We start from the raw sequence: 20,746 nt of genomic DNA, 5'->3' as shown, positions 1-20,746 counted from the left end.
AACAATTAGCTTAATAAAATAAAAATGACGCTAAATGGGTTTAAAAACTGTTGATTCATCAAAAATCATTAGTGATGTGCTCAGTTACTTGGCCATGTAAATGTATGCGATTTGACAATATGAGGATGTAACCTGTCTCTATTTGGCGTACCTCCCTAAACTGAATTTCCTAGAGGAAAGGGCACGTAGCACTGGCGGTCAGCCGCAGCATCGCATTGCAGTTAGAGCTGGGGAGGGGAACAACGCTTTGTGCTTCATATATAACAAACCCAGATCCTCTTCTCTCCCCGAAACACGGAGTTGGTGGATTTCCATCCTTTCACGTACACTCCATATATACACAAATGCTAATGGGTACATCTCTGACCTGGCCCGGCATTCTCGGGAACGTACAAAACAGCAGACACATCTCGGGGCTTTGTTTCCACAATTTGTTCGTGTATGAATGTAACAACACATTGTCTGACTACGTGGGAAACAGATAACGATTGACCCTCATTCCTCTGCGGTTAAAAACCGTTGAATGATCGGATATTACTGATTCAGACATTGGATTTGATGGATTAGCAGAAGCACAGTCCTCACTCGGTGACAAATGGGCGGCACTGATGCTCTCAGCACCCACCTCAAATCCTCGCCCCGGTATCTTACAGCTGCTCCTTATCTCAAAAAACAAACATAAACGTATTTCTTTGTGTCTATTTATTTAGCTGAATTCCCCTGCCATGGTAACAAGGACCTACTTACCTGACTGGAGGGCTCTGCGGCCGGGCAGGGATGAAGAAGGGAGCCGCTGCTCCTGTCCGGCCAGGCGGGAGGTGAGGACGGAGCCTCTTCAAACGGCCGTTGACGCCGTTACCATGATACGAGCTGCCGCACCGGAAGTACTGGCAGCGCAGCCGGAAGGCGATTCCCTCCGTAAAACATGGCGGCCTCCGGCTGCAGAAATGTGAAATTGTCCAAAGGGCAGAAAAAGTTGTTGAGAAAACAAGCGAAAGCGCAACACGTCCTCCTGAAGCAAGATGGTATCGCAACTGTATCTGTGCCGACTAAAGTAAGTCTGTCTCTGTCAAACTATGATGTGGACGTAGTGAGTGAGGACTGCAGATGCTGGAGAGCAGAGTCGGAGAGTGTGATGCTGGAAAAGCACAGCCGGTCAGGCAGCATCCGAGGAGCAGGAGAGTCGACGTTTCGGGCATAAGCCCTTACAGATAATTCTGCTCTCAGATGCTGCCTGACCTTCTGTGATATGGAGGTGAAAATGTTGGACTGCGGTGGACCAAGTTAAAAACCAGGGTAAAAAGTGAGGTCTGCAGATGCTGGAGATCAGAGCTGAAAATGTGTCGCTGGTTAAAGCACAGCAGGTTAGGCAGCATCCAAGGAACAGGAAATTCGACGTTTCGGGCCAGAGCCCTTCATCAGGAATGAGGAGAGGGTGCCAGGCAGGCTCAGATAAAAGGTAGGGGGGAGGGACTTGGGGGAGGGGCGATGGAGATGTGATAGGTCTGTGCAGAGGAGATGACCTGGGGGGTACAGTGAGAGAGGGACTCACTGAAATCCTTGTAGAGGGAGGAAGAGAGCTTCTTCAAGGAAGGCATCCTTGCAGGAGGATTCGCAGTAGGTTAAAATCTTCGAGTAAAAAGTGAGGTCTGCAGATGCTGGAGATCAGAGCTGAAAATGTGTTGCTGGTTAAAGCACAGCAGGTTAGGCAGCATCCAAGGAACAGGTTATACTCCAACAGGCTTATTTGGAAGTCCAAGCTTTCGGAGCGCTGATCCTTCATCAGGTGACTGGTCTACAGAAAAGCTATGCTTCCAAATAAACCTGTTGGACTATTACACGTTGTTGTTGTTGTGTGATTTTTAACACTGTCAAACTAAATAGGGGAGGGGGCTGAATACGAAAAAAGTTAAAGGGGGTGGAGTTTAAATGAGATTATAAAAGTTTCCAGAACACGTGAATAGCGAGTATGGAGAGAATCAGGACTCTTAAGTTCAGGCAGAGCAGATAAGGGGCAACTCTGAGAAGAGGGTGGTGCAGGCAACGCAGGACGAAGATTGTATAGAAAACAAGGTAAATGAGCTTGTTGTGCAGATTAAAATTGGCAGGTACAACGTTGTGGGTTACGCAGAGATGTTGCTGGAAGGGAATTAGGTCTGGTAACTAGATATCCAAGGATACATATCCTATTCATAGGGCAGACAGGATTAGATTGGCTTGTTCATAAGAAATGAAATTAAATCCATAGCAATAAATGATATAGAGTTGGAAGACATAGAACATGTGAGTGGAGATGAGGCACCAGAATAGGAGTTAACTAGAAGCTTCTGACACTACTCAGAATGTGAGGAAGAAAATAATTACTCAATGGAAAAAGGCTTGTCAGAAAGGCACCAATGTAATAATCATGAGGGACTTCAATATGCAAGTGAACTGGGAAAATCAGGCTGGTAGCAGATTGCAAGAAAAGGAATTTGTGGAATGTCTGAGATTTCTTTGGAGCAGTTTGTGGTACAGCCCATCAATGAACAGGCAGACTTGATTAAGGAGCTTAAACTGGTGGAACACATGGGGAATTCACCTTGTGGTTTGAGAAGGAGAAGCTGGAATCTGATGTAATGGTATTACAGTTGAATAAAGATAACTACAAAGATGTGAGGGAGGAGCTGGCCAGAGTTCATTAGAAGGGGAACCTAGCATGGAAGATAGTGGCGTAACAATGACAGATGTTTCTGGGGGTAATTTGGGAGGCACAACAGAAATTCATCCAAAAGAAAAAGAAACATCCTTAGGAGAGGATGAGGCAACCATAGCTGACAAGGGCAAAAGAAACAGCATCCAATGTGATGGTGATTAGTGGGAAACTAGAGGATTGTGAAGACTTTTAAAAACCAGCAGAGGATAATTGAAAAAAAAATGGGCGAAGGTGAAACGTGAGAGAGCTAGCTATTAATATAAAAGAGGATTGCAAGAGCTTTTTGTAGATATGAGGTCAGAGAAAGTAAAGAGTGAACGTGGGACTGGAGGAGAAGTAGCAATGGGGAACAAAGAAATAGAGGAAGAACTGAAGAGGTACTTTATATCCACTTTCCCAGTGGAAGATACCAGCAGCATACCAGAACTTCAAGAGAATTGAAGGCAAAGGTAAGTGTAGTAGCCATCACTAAGGAGCAGTGGAGATGAAGATTACCAGATTAGTCATGATCTCCACTTCATTGAGAATCAAACTTAATGGAATGAATGGCTTGAGGGGTGATCTTGAAGTCATAAAATCATGATGAGCATAGATAAGGTGAATAGCAAAGGTCTTTTCTCAACGGTTTGAGGAAAAATTTTTTTCAGGGCAGCACGGTGGCACAGTGGTTAGCACTGCTGCCTCACAGCACCAGGGACCTGGGTTCAATTCCCTCCTCAGGCGACTGACTGTGTGGAGTTTGCACATTCTCCCCGTGTCTGCGTGGGTTTCCTCCGGGTGCTCCGGTTTCCTCCCACAGTCCAAAGATGTGTGGGTCAGGTGAATTGGCCATGCTAAATTGCCTGTAGTGTTAGGTAAGGGGTAAATGTAGGGGTATGGGTGGGTTGTGCTTCGGCGGGTCGGTGTGGACTTGTTGGGCCGAAGGGCCTGTTTCCACACTGTAAGTCTAATCTAATCTAATCTAATCTTTCCCAAGGATAGGGGAATTCAAAACTAGAGGGTATACTTTTGAGAGGAGAAAGATTTAAAAGAGATCTGAGAGGTACCTTTTCCACACCAGGAAGTAGTAGACACAGGTACAGTTATATCATTTAAAAGACATTTGGACAGTTAAATGAATAGGAAAGGCTTAGAGGGATATGGGCCAAATGCAGGCAAGTGGACTGAAGGGATTGTTTCCATGCTCTGTGACTACGCTGCAGAGTTCTGAAGGATCTTGAGGAGGCACTGGTGCTGATCTTTCAGGTATCACTAGGGTCAGGGATGGTGCCAGAGGACTGCGAATGAGAAATGTAACACCCCTGCTTAAGAAAAGAGGGGGGAAGAAGACAGGAAACTATATGATGGTTAACTTGACTTTGGATCATTGGGAAGATTTTAGACTTTATTATTAAGGATGAGATTGTGGAATACTTGGTAAATTAGGGCTGAGTCAGGGAGGTCATGCCTGACAAACCTGTTAGAATTCTTTGAGGAGGTAATGAGCAAGTTAGACAAAGAAGATCCATTGCATGTGATCTATTTGGATTTCTGTAAGGGCTTTGACAAGGTGCCACATAGGAGTCTGCTATATAAGGTGAGAGCCTATTGGTGTAGGTTTGCTCGCTGAGCTGTAGGTTTGATATTCAGACATTTCATTACCTGGCTAGGTAACATCATCAGTGGCGCTCTCCAAGTGAAGCGAAGCTGTTGTCTCCTGCTTTCTGTTTATATGTTTGTCTTGGATGGGGTTCCTGGGGTTAGTGGTGATGTGATTTCCTGTTCGTTTTCTGAGGGGTTGACAGATGGTATCTGGATCCATGTGTTTGTTTATGGCATTGCGGTTGGAGTGCCAGGCCTCTAGGAATTCTCTGGCATGTCTTTGCTTAGCCTGTCCCAGGATAAATGTGTTGTCCCAGTCGAAATGGTGGGTTTTTTTTCCTCCGTGTGTAGGGCTACGAGGGAGAGAGCATCATGACTTTTTGTGGCTAGCTGGTGTTCATGTATCCTGGTGGCTAACTTTTTTCCTGTTTGTCCTACGTAGTGTTTGTGGCAGTCCTTGCATGGGATTTTGTAGATGATGTCGGTTTTGTCCATGGGTTGTTCTGGGTCTTTTAAGTTTGTTAGTTTTTGTTTGAGAGCGTATATTATTAGGAGCAAGGTACTGGCATGGATAAAGGATTGGCTGGCTGGCAGAAGGGAAAGAAAAAGGATAAAGGAGACTTCTTTCAGCTGATGGCTGGTGGAGCTCTGCAGGGCTCAGTGCTAAGTGTTATGATACTCTGGCTTTAAGAAGTGCATTTTGTCCCTTTTTTAATTAAGAATTCTTAAGACAGACGTATTAAGCAGTCTGCTCAAAACCAATAAAGTAAATAGTTCGGGAGCCCTTAAGGCTTTCTTAACGAAAAGAATTGGAACTATAGAAGCAGCCTGATTAGGTGCATTGACGCTCCCATAGAACCAGGATTTTGTTTTAGCTTTTTGCAGTTGCTGGGGTCTTGATGTTGGATGTGGAAGCTTTATTCCTCCCTCTGAGGTTCTCTTCCTGTTGCTAGAATTACATGTGAGACAATCTATTTTACTAAGTTTGCTTTTGCCAGGGGTGTGTTTATTGGATGTTACTGTATTGGAACAGTTAATATATATTATTTTAAGTATTTCAATAGTGTTACAGTGAAGCCAATTGTTTTCTTTTTATTTTGTCTATATTTTAACTGTAGTGTGAATACAAAGCATGCTTTGGTTAAAGTTGAGTCGTCTGACAAAGCGAATTGCATCTGGAATGCAATGTCTTACACTTACTTTTAAAATAAGAAAAAGGCAAGGCTCTTAATATATTTCGACGGTTTTTAGTCTGGCCCATAACAAAAGACCACAACTATTCATGTTATACATTTAACAATCTGACTGAAGGAACTGAGGGCATTGTTGCTAAGTTTGCTGATGACACCGTGGTAGGTGGAGGGACAGGTAGTTTTGAGGAACTGGGAGACCGAAGAAGAATTTGGGCAGGCTAGGTGGGTGAAGAAGTGACAGATGATATACATTGTGGGAAAGTGTGAGATTTTGCACTTTGGTAGGAAGAATAGAAGTGTAGATAATTTTCTAAGTAAGGAATAGTTTTGGAAATCTGAAGCACAAAGGGATTTCGGAATCCTAGTTCAGGATTTTCTTCAGATTAACATGCAGTTCAGTCGTCAGTTAGGAAGGCAAATGCAATTTTAGCATTCGTTTCAAGAGGGCTAGAATTCTAGGGGAGAAAAGTACTGCTGAGATTATATTAAGCTCTGGTTAGACTGCATTTGAAATATTGTGAGCAATGTTTGGGCCCTGTTTCTAAGGAACGATGTGCTGGCATTGGAAGGGGTCCACAGAAGCTGTAGTAAAATGACTAGGGAATGAACCACAAATGACAAGGGTGAAGAAAGTTCTCTTCATCTCAGTCATAAGTTGTTTACCTTGTATCCTTACACTGTGATCCATAGTCTGGAGTCTCCTGCCATCAGAAACCTTCCTTCTGCATTTATCCTGCCTAGTCTTTTGAATTCCAGTGAATGTAAAATTGATTCAATCTTCCCTCATATGTCAGTCGCACCATTTTGTAATCAGTCTTCATTGCAATCCCTCTACAGCAAGAACATCCTTCTTCAGATGAGGACAAACTGCACATAATGTTCCTGATGTGGTCTCACCAATGCTCTATATAATTTTGGCAAGGCATCCCTACCCCAAACTGAAGTCTTTGTGCTATGAAGGCAAACATACAGTTTGTCTTCTTTTCCACCTACCACACCTGGATGCTTATCTTAACCGACTGGTGTATGAGAACACCAAGGTTTCGTTGCATATTGCCTGCTCTCAATTTGCTACCAAAACAATAACCTCACGTTTATCCACAGTATACTGTTTCTGTAATGCATTTACAAAGTTATTGTGTTTGTCCAAATCACACTGAAGCATCTGTGCATCCTCCTCACAGCTCACCTTCCCACTTAACTTTGCGGTTTTTTTTGGCTTTTTAATTTCCTCATCTAAATCATTAATATATATTTTGAATAGCTGAGGTCCTCGCACTAATCTCTGTGACACCCCACTAGCCATTGCCTGCCCTTTCAGAAAAAGACCCCCTTATTCATGCTGATTGTTTCCTGGTTGCCAACTACATTTCTATCCATCTCAATGCGCAACTTCCAATCCCATGAGTTTTTATTTCATGCGACTCTCTTATGTGGGACTTGGTCGAAAGCCAATTGAAAGTCGACATAAACCACATCCGCTTACGCCCATCCCGATCACTCTACTAGTTACGTCCTTGAAGAATTGAAATAGGTTTGACAAACATGATTTTCTCTTCAGTAAATTCATGTTGATTCGGTCTGATCTTGTCACTGTTTTGCTGTTAAACTTTTATTAAAAACCATAAGCCATAGAAGTAGCAGTAGGCCATTCAACCCATTACGTTTGATTCTCAGTGAAGTGGAGATCATGATTGATCTGGTAATGTTCATCTCCACTTTCCTCCATTTTCCCTAAGCCCTCAATTCCCTTTCTGATTAAAAGTCCAACTATATCAGACCTGAATATACTTAACAACCCAATTTTGACAGCCCACTGAGGTAAAGAATTCCACAGATTCACTACCCTCAGTGAGGAAATTCCTCTTCATCTCTATTCTGAGATCATCACCTCTGGTCCTAAGCTCTGCCACAAGGGGATCTTTTGATCTTTTCTGTATTTCTTGCAAATTTTATAAGATACACATAAAGTCAGTCAAAACTTTATGGTAATTTTGTTATGATTACTATATTCCTGTTGCATTTTCTCACATTGCTTTATTCTTCTTAGCACTTGGTTGTAGCCAATGGCGGCCTGGGCAATGGTGTCAGCCGGGAGCAGTTGAATGAAGTATTACAGAAGTTTGGAACAGTGGAGACCCTTCTCATGTTGCCTCATAAACCACATGCATTTGTAACATACAGTGCAATTCAGGAGGCCACGGAGGCATACAACGCTCTTAATGGACAAAACCTAAACAGTGGTGAAAATACAAAACTCGTCACTTTATATCTAAACTTTGTGGAGGATGGTGAGTTCATCTCAATTTTTCTGATTTTCATTTGTACTGAACTGCAAACCTCAACTCTAAATGGTCAATCTTATGATCTTCATTCTTAATGCTGAGCTGGTTAAAAGTTTGATGAGGGTTTTGCATTGTAGTTATTTTAATTAACTCTATAACTTGAAGTTGGTTTTATCAAAACGACCTCTTTTCTAGAAATCTTGACCTAGTTTGTAAAATCTTTTACTTCACCTTTTTGCTTTTTGAAGCCAATTTTGTATTCTTTGCAGATAAGATTTTAAGTTCTTTATGAAAATCTGCCAAACTCCTAATGATTCAGCAATCCAATCAAAGTCCTGGACTGTCTTCACGAGGGATTTGCCCTTATTCATACCCCCTACGCTTCACTTATGCAAATACAGACAGCTAATTCCAACTGCAATATCTTGTTTATCACTTGCCTTACATACAGTTTTAATGGGGTAATGAATAGAATATTAAGTATATAGGTAAATGTGTGTGTGTATAATGTGAGATTCTGTATCCAAAGTAAAATTTGACTTGTTTATTCATCGTAAAGCAGTAACCTCAGTAACCTATCAGTTGCCAATGCCTTGAGCTGAAATCCTGACAGCTAGTTTTGTACCTGTCCCGTTGATGAACATAGTTAGGATCTAATGCTTAATGCATTGACTCAAAAATAAGACGCTGTTAGAGCTTGATCACTCTGAACATCACTTTCCCAAACTACTTCTTCCAAATAAAACAGTCACATCCAACTCTGGCATTTGTCATATTTTGGGACACAATAATACCAGAAGCAGACCATAGCAAATGGGGACAGGCATTGGCCATTTGGCCCCTTGAGCAAGATCCATCATTCAGTCAGATCATGGCAGATTAAGGCCTGATCTAGCATACCTCATGTCCACTTTCCTACCTTTTTCCTGTAACCCTGATTCTCCCACTGATTAAGATCTATCTATATTGAGTTTAAATATATACATGGACTCTGCCCCACACCTCTCTTTGGCAAGTTGTCCAAGGACTCTGAACTCTCTTAAAGAAGAAATTCGTCCTTATCTCAATCTTAAATTGGTGCCCCTTTATTCTGAGACTATGCCCTCTGGTCCTAGACTCTCCCATGAGAGCAATTATTCTGTCAATCCCCTTAAGAATCCTATATGTTTCAATGAGGTCATCACTCATTTTTCTAAACTCTAGTGAGTAGGATCCCCACCTGGTTAGCCTTTGTTCATAAGACAATCCTTCCAAGCCAGGTATCATCTGAATGAACATTCCCTGAACTTCCTCCAATGATATATTTCCTTAAATAAGAGGATTAAACTGCTCTTGGTATCCAGAAGTGGTCTGTCCTGGATGTAGGTTTGCTTGCTGAGCTGGAAGGTTCATTTTCGGATGTTTCATCACCATACTAGGTAATATCATTAGTGAGCCTCTAGATGGAGCACTGGTGGTATGGCCCGCATTTCGTTTATATGTTTAGGTTTTCTTGGGTTGGTGATATCATTTCCTGTTCTTTTTCTCAGGAGTGGTAAATGGGATTCAAGTCAATGTGTTTGATGATAGAGTGGTCTCTCCGGCACACTGTACAGTTGCAGTAAGACTTCCCTATTCCTAGACCATGTAACATAGGAGCAGAAGTGGGCTGTTTGGTCTATTGAGTCTGCTGTGCCATTCCATTGTGGCTGATATGTTTTTCAACCCCATTCTCCTGCCTGATCCCCATAACCCTTGATCCCTTTACCAATCAATAATCTATTTATCTCTGCTTTAAATACATGCAATGACTTGGCCTTCTGAGGCAATGACTTCCACAGATTCATTACCCTCTGGCTGAAGAAATTCCTCCTCGTCAGTTCTAAGTGGTTGTCCCTTAACTCTGAGGTTGTGCCCACGGGTTCTAAATTCTCCTCCTTGTGGTAATGTCTTCTCTGTGTCAACCCTATCTAAACATCTCTGTATTCTGTAAGTTCCAATGATATCCCCCACTCCTCCTTCTAAACTCCATTGAATGTAGACCCAAAGTCTTTAACTGCTCCTCATTTGACAAGCACTTTGTCTCTTGGATTATTCCTGTGAACATCCTGTAGTCTCCCCTCTCAACCAGCACATCCTTCTTTAGATAAAGGGCCCAAAACTGTTCACGATATTCAAAATGCGGTTTGACCAGAGCCTTATACAGCCTCAGCAGTACATCTCTGCTGTTGTATTCTAGCTCTTTCGCCATGCATGCTAACATTTCATTTGCCTTCCTAACTGCCAACTGAACTGCACATTAATGTATGAAAATCTTGAATGATGACTCCCAATTCCTTTGTGCTTCAGATTTCTGAAGCCTTTTCCCATTTATAAAATAGTCTATGCCTCTGTTATTCCTACAAAGTGCAAAATCTGGCAATTTTCCACATAGTATTCCATCTGCCACTTCTTTGCCTGGTCTCCCAGCTTGTCCAAATTCTCCTCAAGACTCCTCACTTCCTCAGCACTACCTGCTTCTGCACTTATCTTGGTATCATTGTTAAGTTTGCAGATGACACACTCAGTTTCATCATCCAGATCATTCATATATAAAGCGAATAGTTGTCCCAACACTGACCTCTTTGGAACTCCAAGAGTCATCGAGTGCTATCCCAAGAAAGACCCCTTTATTCCCACTCTGCCTTCTGCCGGTCAGCCAATCCTTTATCTGTGCCAGTACCTCACCCGTAATACTATGTGCTCTTATTTTATTTAGTGCCTCCTGTGTGGTACCTTACCAAAGTGCTTATGGAAATCCAAATTAATCACATTCACTGGTTTTGCCATGACAAAGCTATGCTGACTCAGCCCTATTCTACCATGCATTTCCTGGAACTCCGTAAATCTCATACTTTGATAAGACTTTAAGAGTCCATTATTAATGACTGAGGTCAGGCTAACTGGCCTTTATCTGCTTCTTCTGCCTACTGCCCCACCCCCAAACTTCTTAAACAGGTGTGTCACTTTAGCTATTTTGCAGTCCTTTGGCACCTTTCCTGACTCCAGCCATACGTAAAGATCAGCATCAATGCCTCTTCAATCTCCAAGCCACCTCCTTTGCAGATGTGGAGTGTAGTCATCTGGTCCGAGTGATTTATTCACCTTCAGACCTTTCAGCTTCCTAGCACCTTCTCCTTAGAATGCTACTACGTTCACCTCTGCCCACTGACTCTCTTGCAGTTCTAGTATGCTGCAAGTGTCTTCCGCTGTGAAGAGTGATGCAAAATACATAATCAGTTCCTCCTCCATTTCTTTGTTCCCCATTACTACTACTCCAGCCTCATTTTCCAGTGATCTCGATTGTGGGTGGCACAGTGGTTAGCACTGTCGCCTCACAGCGCCTGAGACCCGGGTTCAATTCCCGACTCAGGCGACTGACTGTGTGGAGTTTGCACGTTCTCCCCGTGTCTGCGTGGGTTTCCTCCGGGTGCTCCGGTTTCCTCCCACAGTCCAAAGATGTGCGGGTCAGGTGAATTGGCCATGCCAAATTGCCCGTAGTGTTAGGTAAGGGGTAAATGTAGGGGTATGGGTGGGTTGCGCTTCGGCGGGTCGGTGTGGACTTGTTGGGCCGAAGGGCCTGTTTCCACACTGTACATCTAATCTAATCTAATGTTCACTGTTGACTCTGTTACCTTGTATATATCCTTAAAAAAGCCCTTGCAATCTTCTTTTGTGTTACTAACTGGTTTACCCTCATATTTCATCCTGTGCCCCCTTATTGTCTTTTTTATTGTCCTCTGCTGTTTTTTTAAATAGCTTTCCGCTAATCTGCACCGTATTATATACTTTCCATTTGCTTTTATGCTGTCCCTGACTTCCCTTGTCAGCCATGATTCCCTTGTCCTCCCTTCAGCATGTTCTTTCCTGGAGGTGAATTTCCGTTGTGCCTCCTGAATTACCCCCAGAAACCCCTGCCATTGCTGCTCCACTGTCTTCCCTGCCAGGATTTCCTGCCAATCATCTCTGGCCAGCTCCTCCTTCATGTCTTTGTAGTTATCATTACTCAATTGTGATACCGTTACATCTTGTTGCTTATGCTGATACATCATATACTGCAACCTTCTTGAAATAAGAGCCAATGTTCTATTAGCCTTCCTGATTACGTGCTGTACCTATGTGCTAGCTTTTTATGTTTTGTGCACCAGTACCCCCAAGTCCCTTTCCTCCATTGAAATAACACTGTCCTTTTATTTTCCTCCTTTCTAAAATGAACAATTTCACATTGTACAACACTTGCCCACTGACAACTATCATTATTTCTCCAATTTTTGTTTGTATCCCTTTGTGACTTGCCTACCCACCTACTTTGTGTTTGCCTAATTTGGCTACTGTACATTTGCTTCATAATATACAATATGTATTTGTAAACTGTTGTGATCCCAGCACTGATTGCTGTGGAACTGCACTGTTTACATATTGCCAACCTGAAGAAAAATCCCTTGTGTTGACTCTCTCTCCTGTCCATTAACCAATTCTCAATCCGCACCAATATATTACCCTCAACTCCATCTTATGACTTAAATCTCTTGTCAAGTGCCTTCTGCAAGTCCAAATACAACACACCTAATAGTTCCCCTGTACCACTGTGATTAAGACTTCTTTGTAAAAGTCTAATAAATTGGAGAGTTGTCTTTCATGAAGCCATGCTGACTGTACTTGCGCAGCCTACCATTTCCAAATGTGTTGCTATTACTTCTTTAATAGTTGATTCCAACATTTTTCTAATAATAGACATGTGGCTAGTTGGGCTACAGTGATTTTTGCCTCCCTCTTATTTTGAATCAGGATATCATATTGGCAGTTTGCCAATCTTCTGGTACTTCTCCAAAATCAAACTATTTTTGAAGTATTACAACTAATGCATCCACCATTTCTGTACCTACAGTTTTTAGGATCCTTGGGTGCAAGCCATATTCTTTAGTATTAATGGGATATTTGAAGTATTTTCCACTGCAAAGACCGATGCAAACTATCTGTTTATTTTCTTCAACAATTTCTGGTAACTCATAAATAGCCATCTCCTGAGATTTATTTTCCAACAGGCATTTGTTTACTTTGACCCCTTTTCCTTTTAATGTATTTAAAGATGCTCTTATTGTCAGTTTTATATTTCTTGCAAGTTTGCCCTCATCGTTAATTTTCTCTCTTTATTATAACTTTAGTCATCTTTTGCTGGATTCTGAAATTATCCCAGTCTTCAGGTTTATCACTGACTTTTCTCTTATGTACATTTTTCTTTCCTCAGCATGTGAAGCATTATTTTGCGCTGTATAGAACAGTCCCTTAGTAGTGTCCTTTTCAGATTTGAGTGTCATTTGCATTGACATTCCTCTAATTTGCCTTGAGTAGGGTGATCCAGATGGCAATATGACTTTACCAGTGCACTTCACTTTTGGGATGGAGAAGGCATGGCCATTGGCAACCTTGTTTAGCAGACCTTCCTTGGGAGAGTTTGTAGGGATGTTGACCTTGTGATTTGCAAATCACCTTCCATTACTGGTGGTTCCTCTTTGGGGGCACAGATTGTCCTTGCTATCCATCAAGGTGCAAATATTCCTGGTCGCAAAGGCAAGGCTCTACTTGTGACCCATTTCATTTTTAACCACAGAAGAGTGAACCTACTGATCCATTTGTCCAGCCAGGGTGAGGAGAGAGAGGCTATCTTTTGACTATATTTTCTGGTCCCTTTCTCATGCAAGGAGATCCTGAAAAAGGTCTGTTTAGTCTGGTATCTGCTGCCAAGAGTGTTATTATGGGATGTTAGTATAATGCCACCTACATGCCAGGACATTCTGCACAATTCATCTGCAGTGTAATCTGTGTCTCACTTGCTTCCCCTGCTTTTCTGTTCCATTTCTCACTGCTGAATTGCGCTGCAAGTTAGTGTCAGTTTATTCATCTAGGAATTTTTGCTTGTATGGAAAACTATTGTTGACATGGGTGTTCATCAGTTTACATATGTCCATAAGCAGAAATGTGTTAAGAAAATTGTAATTGTTTATGCTAATTAAGACACTGTAGTGGAAGGGTTAAAAGAATTAATTTCTTTTTCAAGTTGTTAGTGAAGATGTTTCTCATTCAAGCCTACCACCAGGTCTTCTGGTGGTTGAAGACTTCATTTCTACTGAATATGAGAAGAGGCTTTTGGTATTTGCAGATGGAAGCCCAAATACAACAGTGGAAAATGGTAAGTCGTACAGAGAAAAACTGTGGTTAATATATATAATCATTTAAATTCATTAAATACACAATAACTAATTGTATGTTCATCGTCTACCTATTTCTCTATTAGCGATTTTTTTTGGAAGAAGATTTGTAGGTTGAGGTTCTGGATGTAGGTTTGCTCGCTAAGCTGGAAGGTTTGTTTTCAGACATTTTGTCATCATACTAGGTAACGTCTTTAGTGAGTCTCCGGATGAGGTTCTGGTGGTGTTGCACACTTTCTATTTATATATTTGGGTTTCCTTGGGTTGGTGATGTAATTTCCTGTGGTGACATGATTTCCTATGGTGATGTCATTTCTGGTTCTTTTTATCAGGGGGTGGTAAATGGGATACAAGTCAATGTGTTTGTTGATAGAGCTCAGGTTAGAATGTCGTGCTTCAAGGAATTCTTGTGCATGTCTCTATTTGGCTTGTCAGAGGATATATGTGTTGTCTCAGTCTAAGTGGTATCCTTCCTCATCCATATGTAAGGGTACTAGTGAGAGTGGGTCATGTCTTTCTGTATTTTTCTATTAATCTGATGAGGAGAGGCAGAGGAGTACTGGCCTGCTGAGTTATTGCTATTTCATATTCTGATGTATGATCTTAAATGTTTCTGCTCATAGCCTCATCAAGTTCCCACCCATCCATCCTAGAATTAGGACATACAGTCAATAAGCTTGGATTTGCCATTCCATTAGAATATTGACATCACAACTCCCATTTCTCGTTTCAGCTCTAAACATTGTGATCAAACACTGATCACAAAGAAGCTGATGAGTGACTTGTTTTATGAAGCAGGAAATTTTAAAGAAATCAGTTTTTTTTAAGTGTTTATTTTAATCAGATTAAACAGGTTAAGACATACTTATGGGGTAGATGAGATTTGAACCCTGAACATCCGGCCCAGTTATAAAGACATTAATACAATGCTGCAAGTCTTTAAATACTTAGTGATGTTCCAGATGAACTTACTCGTGTCCAGGTACTAACCAGGCCTGAACTTTTGAGATCAGATGAGGCTCAATATACCTGCATACTTCAGGATACAATTTATAGAGCAGCAGCATATGATGAGATTCCTAAAAAAAGACAATTAAGACCAGTAATTTGCTAGCCATATCCAGATGAGGATTGACCCTTGGTTTTTGGTTTACAGTCTAAGTATCGGCCCAGTTGGCCACTGCACCTTCTTTGTATGAGATATGTAGCCCACAACCGTTTAAGGTGATATTGATGAGTAATCTCTCCAGTATATCTGTACGTAGTCCATTGATATAACAACTTGAAGTTCTCTATTCAGTTGTCTTTCTAATTCCCAAACTGCACTGTAATTTTGGTTCTCGCACAGTCAGTCACGTAGTCTCACTTAAATAATTTGAATATGGTTCGAAATAAAAAGGTACAAAATAGTAAAAGCATGGTGAGTAAAATAGTTATTTGTTTACTTGACACTTTATTAGCAGATTTGACATTTTTAGTGTATCAGCTCCTGTGAATAAAATTACAAATTAACATGTGAATTGTTTACTCTTTTTTTCATAATTTTTTGTTTTAAGGAATTTGACAATATAAAGCGCAATTTGTTTTCAAAACCTTTTTTAAATGTAAACTGTATCTGGCATTGGAATTCAGTCTTTAAGATGAAGCCTGCAGTTTAGTTTTTTTTGTTTTTTTTATTTCTAGCCCAGAGATCTCTGAAACATCGAAGAGTGAAGCATTATGGTTATGAATTCCGCTATGACAACAACAATGTAGACAAAGATAAACCCCTACCTGGAGGTACATTGGGTGGCATACAAGTTTTTTTTTGTAACAAAATAAATGACTTGTAAACAACTACAGAAATTATCACAGGAAAAATTTGATTTTCTGTAATGCAGAGTGAAATATGACAATAATGTAAAAGCAAAGTGCTTGTGTTGGATTTAGATTGACTTTAAAAAATTGCCTTGCTAATAATTTTTATACTTAATTATGTGGAAGCATTTTTCTAGTCATTGCTATTGTCGTGCTTGGAATAATAACTGAACAGAGTATGACAATTCAATAAAAAGTTCTGTCTGTGTTTTTGACAGAGTTTGAGCTACATGATAAACAGTATTTTTGTTTCTGACTTCAGCTTGATATTAATTTTATGCCATAAGCATTTCCATGTCCCTCAGTTTCGTTTATTTGGGTAAAATAGTGCAGGTCAACCTGCTCTGAAGTTGCTACTTGGTAAAGGAGAGTATAAAGCTGTCATTTGCATGTAGATATTCAGAATGAAAGAACAAAGCTTTCCTCTTGTAACACAATCAAGAACATCATCTCTTTAATGTTGTTTGATTTTTTTTGCCAGATCATTCCAAGTGATTCTTAGCTGCTGAGGATTTACTTTTATTCTTTTCCGTTCCCAGCCTGATACCTTTTTTAACTTGAGAACACTTATTTTTTAACAGGCGATGGTTTTTCCTGGAGATTTTCTCTCCTGTGCAATTTGTGAAACTTTCTGCCTCCTTTCAATTTCACACATTTACCCTCTCTAATCCAAGCATGTTCTCCCACCCATATTCCTGAGCAATCCACTCTAGAGACTTTCAACCTGTAGCTGCAATCTCTTGTCTGTACCTTGCAGATTACGAGTGCTTAGAAAAATCTTTCACTCTCGAAGCCAACCTGTTTGGCAATTTGAATCACGTGGCCATTGTATCCAAGTAGAAATGCTGGTCATGCTTCCTTGGACCTCAACTCATTCATTTTGGAAGTAAATTGACATTTTAAGGCTCAACATTCTCAACATGTTCCTGGGACTTGAGTTGAACAATCTAATCATTATAAAGGCTGATGCTGCTGTCATCATCTCCAAGAGCAAGCATCATGCGTTTAAACTCCAAAAAAACTTAATTTTCAACAGCTCCTATCACCCAAGAATGTTCTCCAGCAGTCTTCAGAATGGACCACAAGTATCTCTTCATTTTTATCCAAACTTAAAGATGCAGTGCCAAAACACAACAATCTTAACTTCTTTGTTACTATACATCTTAACTGAACAACTCACCATTTGTAAAGAAACTTCTTGCAAAGTATTTAATCATTTCAGATACTGGGGACAGTACTACCGTTCCACAAGATGTAGCATGTGTCTCCTTCTACTTTTTTTTTTAAGTCAGTCGAAACTAACTAACTAACTGAATTGAACAAAATAAAATTATGCCACTCACCCTTAAAAGGCCATTGGATAGTCTTTCAAGTAAATTAGTTGTATCAAATAGCTCAAATCAAAACAAATTAAACTATGTAAAAAGAGTACTAACCCCTTTAGAAGGATTAGTGCATCTTCGTGTGTCCACAAAAGTTGTTATTTAATGAATACCCCAATCTGCAGTCTCTTAACCTTAATTTTAATGATGAACACGATTAAGGAAAATATTTCTGTCTGTCCTAAATTCTGAATAAGATGCATGGGTTTTGTTTTCAAGATGAAGGTGTTTTTTAAATCCCAGAAATGAGTATCTCTAATGGCACAAAGACACAATTTGAAATTGATTAATTTTTGTGTTCCCAATTTATAATGTTAGCTGATTTCATTTTCTTGATCTTTGGATCAGAATAATCATGGTGCTTGTGAATAATTCGACTATTTCTGTGCATAATTAGGCCCATAAACATAAAACGTTTTCAGGCATTTAGTTTGTATTTCTTTTCAGTGCAAAGTTAGAAGCAATTGAATAGTTTAGATAATTTTTGTTTTTGTTTATTTTAATTTTAGGTCTTCCTGAGATTGTTGATGACATTTTGGAGCAGTTCATAAAAAAGGGATACGCAAAATTTAAACCTGATCAACTAACGATAAATCAATATGAGCCTGGACAAGGTGAAATGTACTTTACACTTCAAGTTATTATAATTGTAGATCAGACAATGAAAACCAAAGAGAATCTCCTGTGTTAGTCAAATGTTAATTTTTTAATTGATGATAAGGAACACCATCCTAAATGATAGATTGTGGTGATTTATTTTCAACCTCTTTTTACAGGTTGTTCTTCTATAATGCATTGTTGCATTCTTGTGCAACCCTGTATTATAGAAAAATTGCGTTTTAGCAACAGCACTTAGTGTTGGCGATGTAATCTTTTTAAAAATTCACACTTTAGAAACCATGTCCCCAATTTGTCAATTACATTACAGTGAATTTGCATTAGTGAAATGTGTGTTATAGCAGAACTTATACAACTGTAATATGCATGAACAGAGTTTCTTTATTCCGAAAATTCTCATTTGTATATTTTATTATAATGCGTAAACACAAAACTGACTAATATTTGGAATTAACCAATGCAGAAATTCCTGATTATGTTGCATAAATCTCAAGGTTGACCTTTCAGAAAATGTGTTGTTGTTATATTTAGCAAATCATCGCAATAAAATAGCAAAAGTCAACATTTTCGATATTAAATATTAATATTGTAATTTTTTTTGCAATTATTTTTATAGGGATTCCTCCCCACATTGACACTCATTCAGCATTTGAGGATGGGATCTTCTGTTTGAGCCTTGGAGCTGAGGTAAAGTTTATTATGGGTCTTGAATAACAAAAGCAAAATTGAAATTCTTAGCTGCTCTTAGTAGAATGTCTTGCATAACAAAATTAACTGATGGAAATTCTCTGGTTTTAAAAGTTATATTTTGAATTTAAAACTGCCATATTGATACAAAACTGGTTGCATCCTGAACAATTGATTTGTTTGTCTGCTGAGCTATGTGAATTTTATGTTTTCTCCAGCATCAACAATATTATGATCACAAGAATCACTTTGATTTAAGACTGATAGTTTGTTCCTGTTGCTAAAGTTGCATAAATACAATAAATAAACTGTTGGTGTGAAGCAAAATTCATAGTCCTCCAGTTACATTGCAAATGTAACACACCTTTTAAATCAGATGAAGCAAATGGAGTGAGATCCTCCTTGGATGCTTTTTCCCTTTGCTTTACTTGGGTTGGAATTACAAAATGAAGCATGGAGGCAAAACCAAAACTCATGTTGAATATTTCATGGTCAATACTGATTGAGGATGATCAGCCATGATCATTATGAATGGTGGTGCTGGCTTGAAGGGTAGAATGGCCTACTCCTGCACCTATTGTCTTTTGATATTAGCCATAATGTGTTGAAATGATGTCATAAGAAAGCTTGAGGAGAGTACAATTTTAAAATGTATATCAAATGTTTGACCAATTTGTTTGCAAAATTATATTAACTATAAATAAAATATATGTAGCATAAATTGTCATCCATTTTCAGAGGTAAACTTGTTGAAATGTACAAGGTTCCCTCTGTAATTAAGAATCTATCAGGGATATTCAGGAATGTAGATTTGTGGTTAAAATCAGATCAGCCATGTCCTTAATAAAGCAGGCTCAAAGGGTCAAATGACTTGCTGTTGTTCCTTGTTTGTATGTTCATTTGTATTTGTTATAAACAAAACTGTTGTCTTCAAACACTTTTAGCTTTGCATTCTAAAGCCTCAAAATCAAATTCCTTTTAATAAAAAAAGGTGTTCTATGTCCTAAATTTCAGTCCATTTAATTTTGTATTTAAAATGAGGGCTCATTGACATAACCAGTTACTAGAAAGACAACGTTTACTGTGTCCCATCCTTTCATAATTTTACCATCTCCAGCAGACCATCCAAAATCTTCTCAGTTCAAAGAAAGCCCTGTCTGTTGTATTACTTTACACACTGTGTAGTATTTTGGAACAGGCTTGCAAACCTTGGATTTTTCAGTTTGACTGATTACCTACTTTTGTAGCATTGACACTGTATGCAACTGCAGATTAATACCCACGCTGCCAAAAAAAAAGCTGCATATCAGAGCTGGAGAGTTTGTTAATTTCAACTTTTCTTTATGTAGTCACTTTTTTTTAACACTGCATTGCCCTCCAGATGGTGTTTTGGATTAGAATAGAAAGTATTGGCCTTCATTTGAAAAGTATTTGCATTCCATACCTGAGTGTATTGTTTGCTGATCCCTCTTTAGATAATACCCAATTGTTAAATGCCAAAAGTGATATTAAATGAATCCTTAAAAAGAGAGTACAATTGTTTGTTAATGATCACTGTTGCTATATTTACACTGCATTCTGGGGTAGATGATTTTGAGTTAATGTGAGCACTCCATCGCTTGATTTGATTATATTTATCCACAAAGCTTCTGCATTCCAATATTTCCGATATGTGATGGAAAATGCTGTCAAAAGTGCTCTTGTCATGACTTAGTGCAATGGAAATCAAGCCCTACTTTTCCTATATTCGTCACAAGTGTAAAAATTTGATTCAGCCTCAAAACACTCAATTTTACCTGTCTAATTCAGGTCAATGAATATGCACACGAGATTTTTCCAGCAAGAAAATAATTATGCTAATCTGTTTTTAATTAAAGTCAAGAAATAAACATGCTTTGCTAACAAATAACTCAAACTTTAACTCCGCTCCTTGTGTAAATCCTTTTACAAATATAAACGAGCACACAAAAAGGTAAGACAAGGATATTAAAGGCTTACAAAGGAAAACAAAATTTGTGGGCCACAGATGTTGATGATTTGTGTACGTGCAGTTCCTTCTGTTTCCTTGCTGGTGAGACAAGGTTGTTTCCACATAGATCTTCTAGGAGAAAGTGAGGACTGCAGATGCTGGAGATCAGAGCTGAAAATGTGTTGCTGAAGAAGGGCTCATGCCCGAAACGTCGACTCCTGCTCCTTGGATGCTGCCTGACCTGCTGCGCTT

The 20,746-nt window shown here is 39.6% G+C and overlaps 2 protein-coding genes across 3 annotated transcripts in view; one reads left to right on the top strand and one right to left on the bottom strand.

The window, feature by feature from the left end:
- elmod1 (ELMO/CED-12 domain containing 1) overlaps positions 1–829 on the bottom strand; it is a 72,171-nt gene extending 71,342 nt beyond the window's left edge. For both annotated transcript variants that reach the window (XM_060826687.1, XM_060826688.1), the window contains exon 1: positions 748–829. The gene's annotated coding sequence lies outside the window, so the exon portion shown is untranslated. The remainder of the gene's footprint in view (positions 1–747) is intronic.
- Positions 830–906: 77 nt separating this feature from the next.
- Positions 907–20,746, top strand: part of alkbh8 (alkB homolog 8, tRNA methyltransferase) — a 65,568-nt gene continuing 45,728 nt past the window's right edge. Inside the window, exons 1-6 of the mRNA XM_060826686.1 lie at positions 907–1,054; positions 7,520–7,760; positions 13,831–13,962; positions 15,665–15,760; positions 17,730–17,834; positions 18,455–18,525. Of these exons, the coding sequence (XP_060682669.1) occupies positions 926–1,054; positions 7,520–7,760; positions 13,831–13,962; positions 15,665–15,760; positions 17,730–17,834; positions 18,455–18,525 (774 nt within the window). The 5' untranslated portion in view covers positions 907–925. The remainder of the gene's footprint in view (positions 1,055–7,519; positions 7,761–13,830; positions 13,963–15,664; positions 15,761–17,729; positions 17,835–18,454; positions 18,526–20,746) is intronic.

The sequence above is a fragment of the Hemiscyllium ocellatum genome, chromosome 6 (genome assembly GCF_020745735.1).
Source record: "Hemiscyllium ocellatum isolate sHemOce1 chromosome 6, sHemOce1.pat.X.cur, whole genome shotgun sequence".
In the NCBI taxonomy this organism is placed as follows: Eukaryota; Metazoa; Chordata; class Chondrichthyes; order Orectolobiformes; family Hemiscylliidae; genus Hemiscyllium; species Hemiscyllium ocellatum.
The sequence above is the reverse complement of the archived record's forward strand: the minus strand, read 5'-3'. Positions and strand labels throughout refer to the sequence as shown.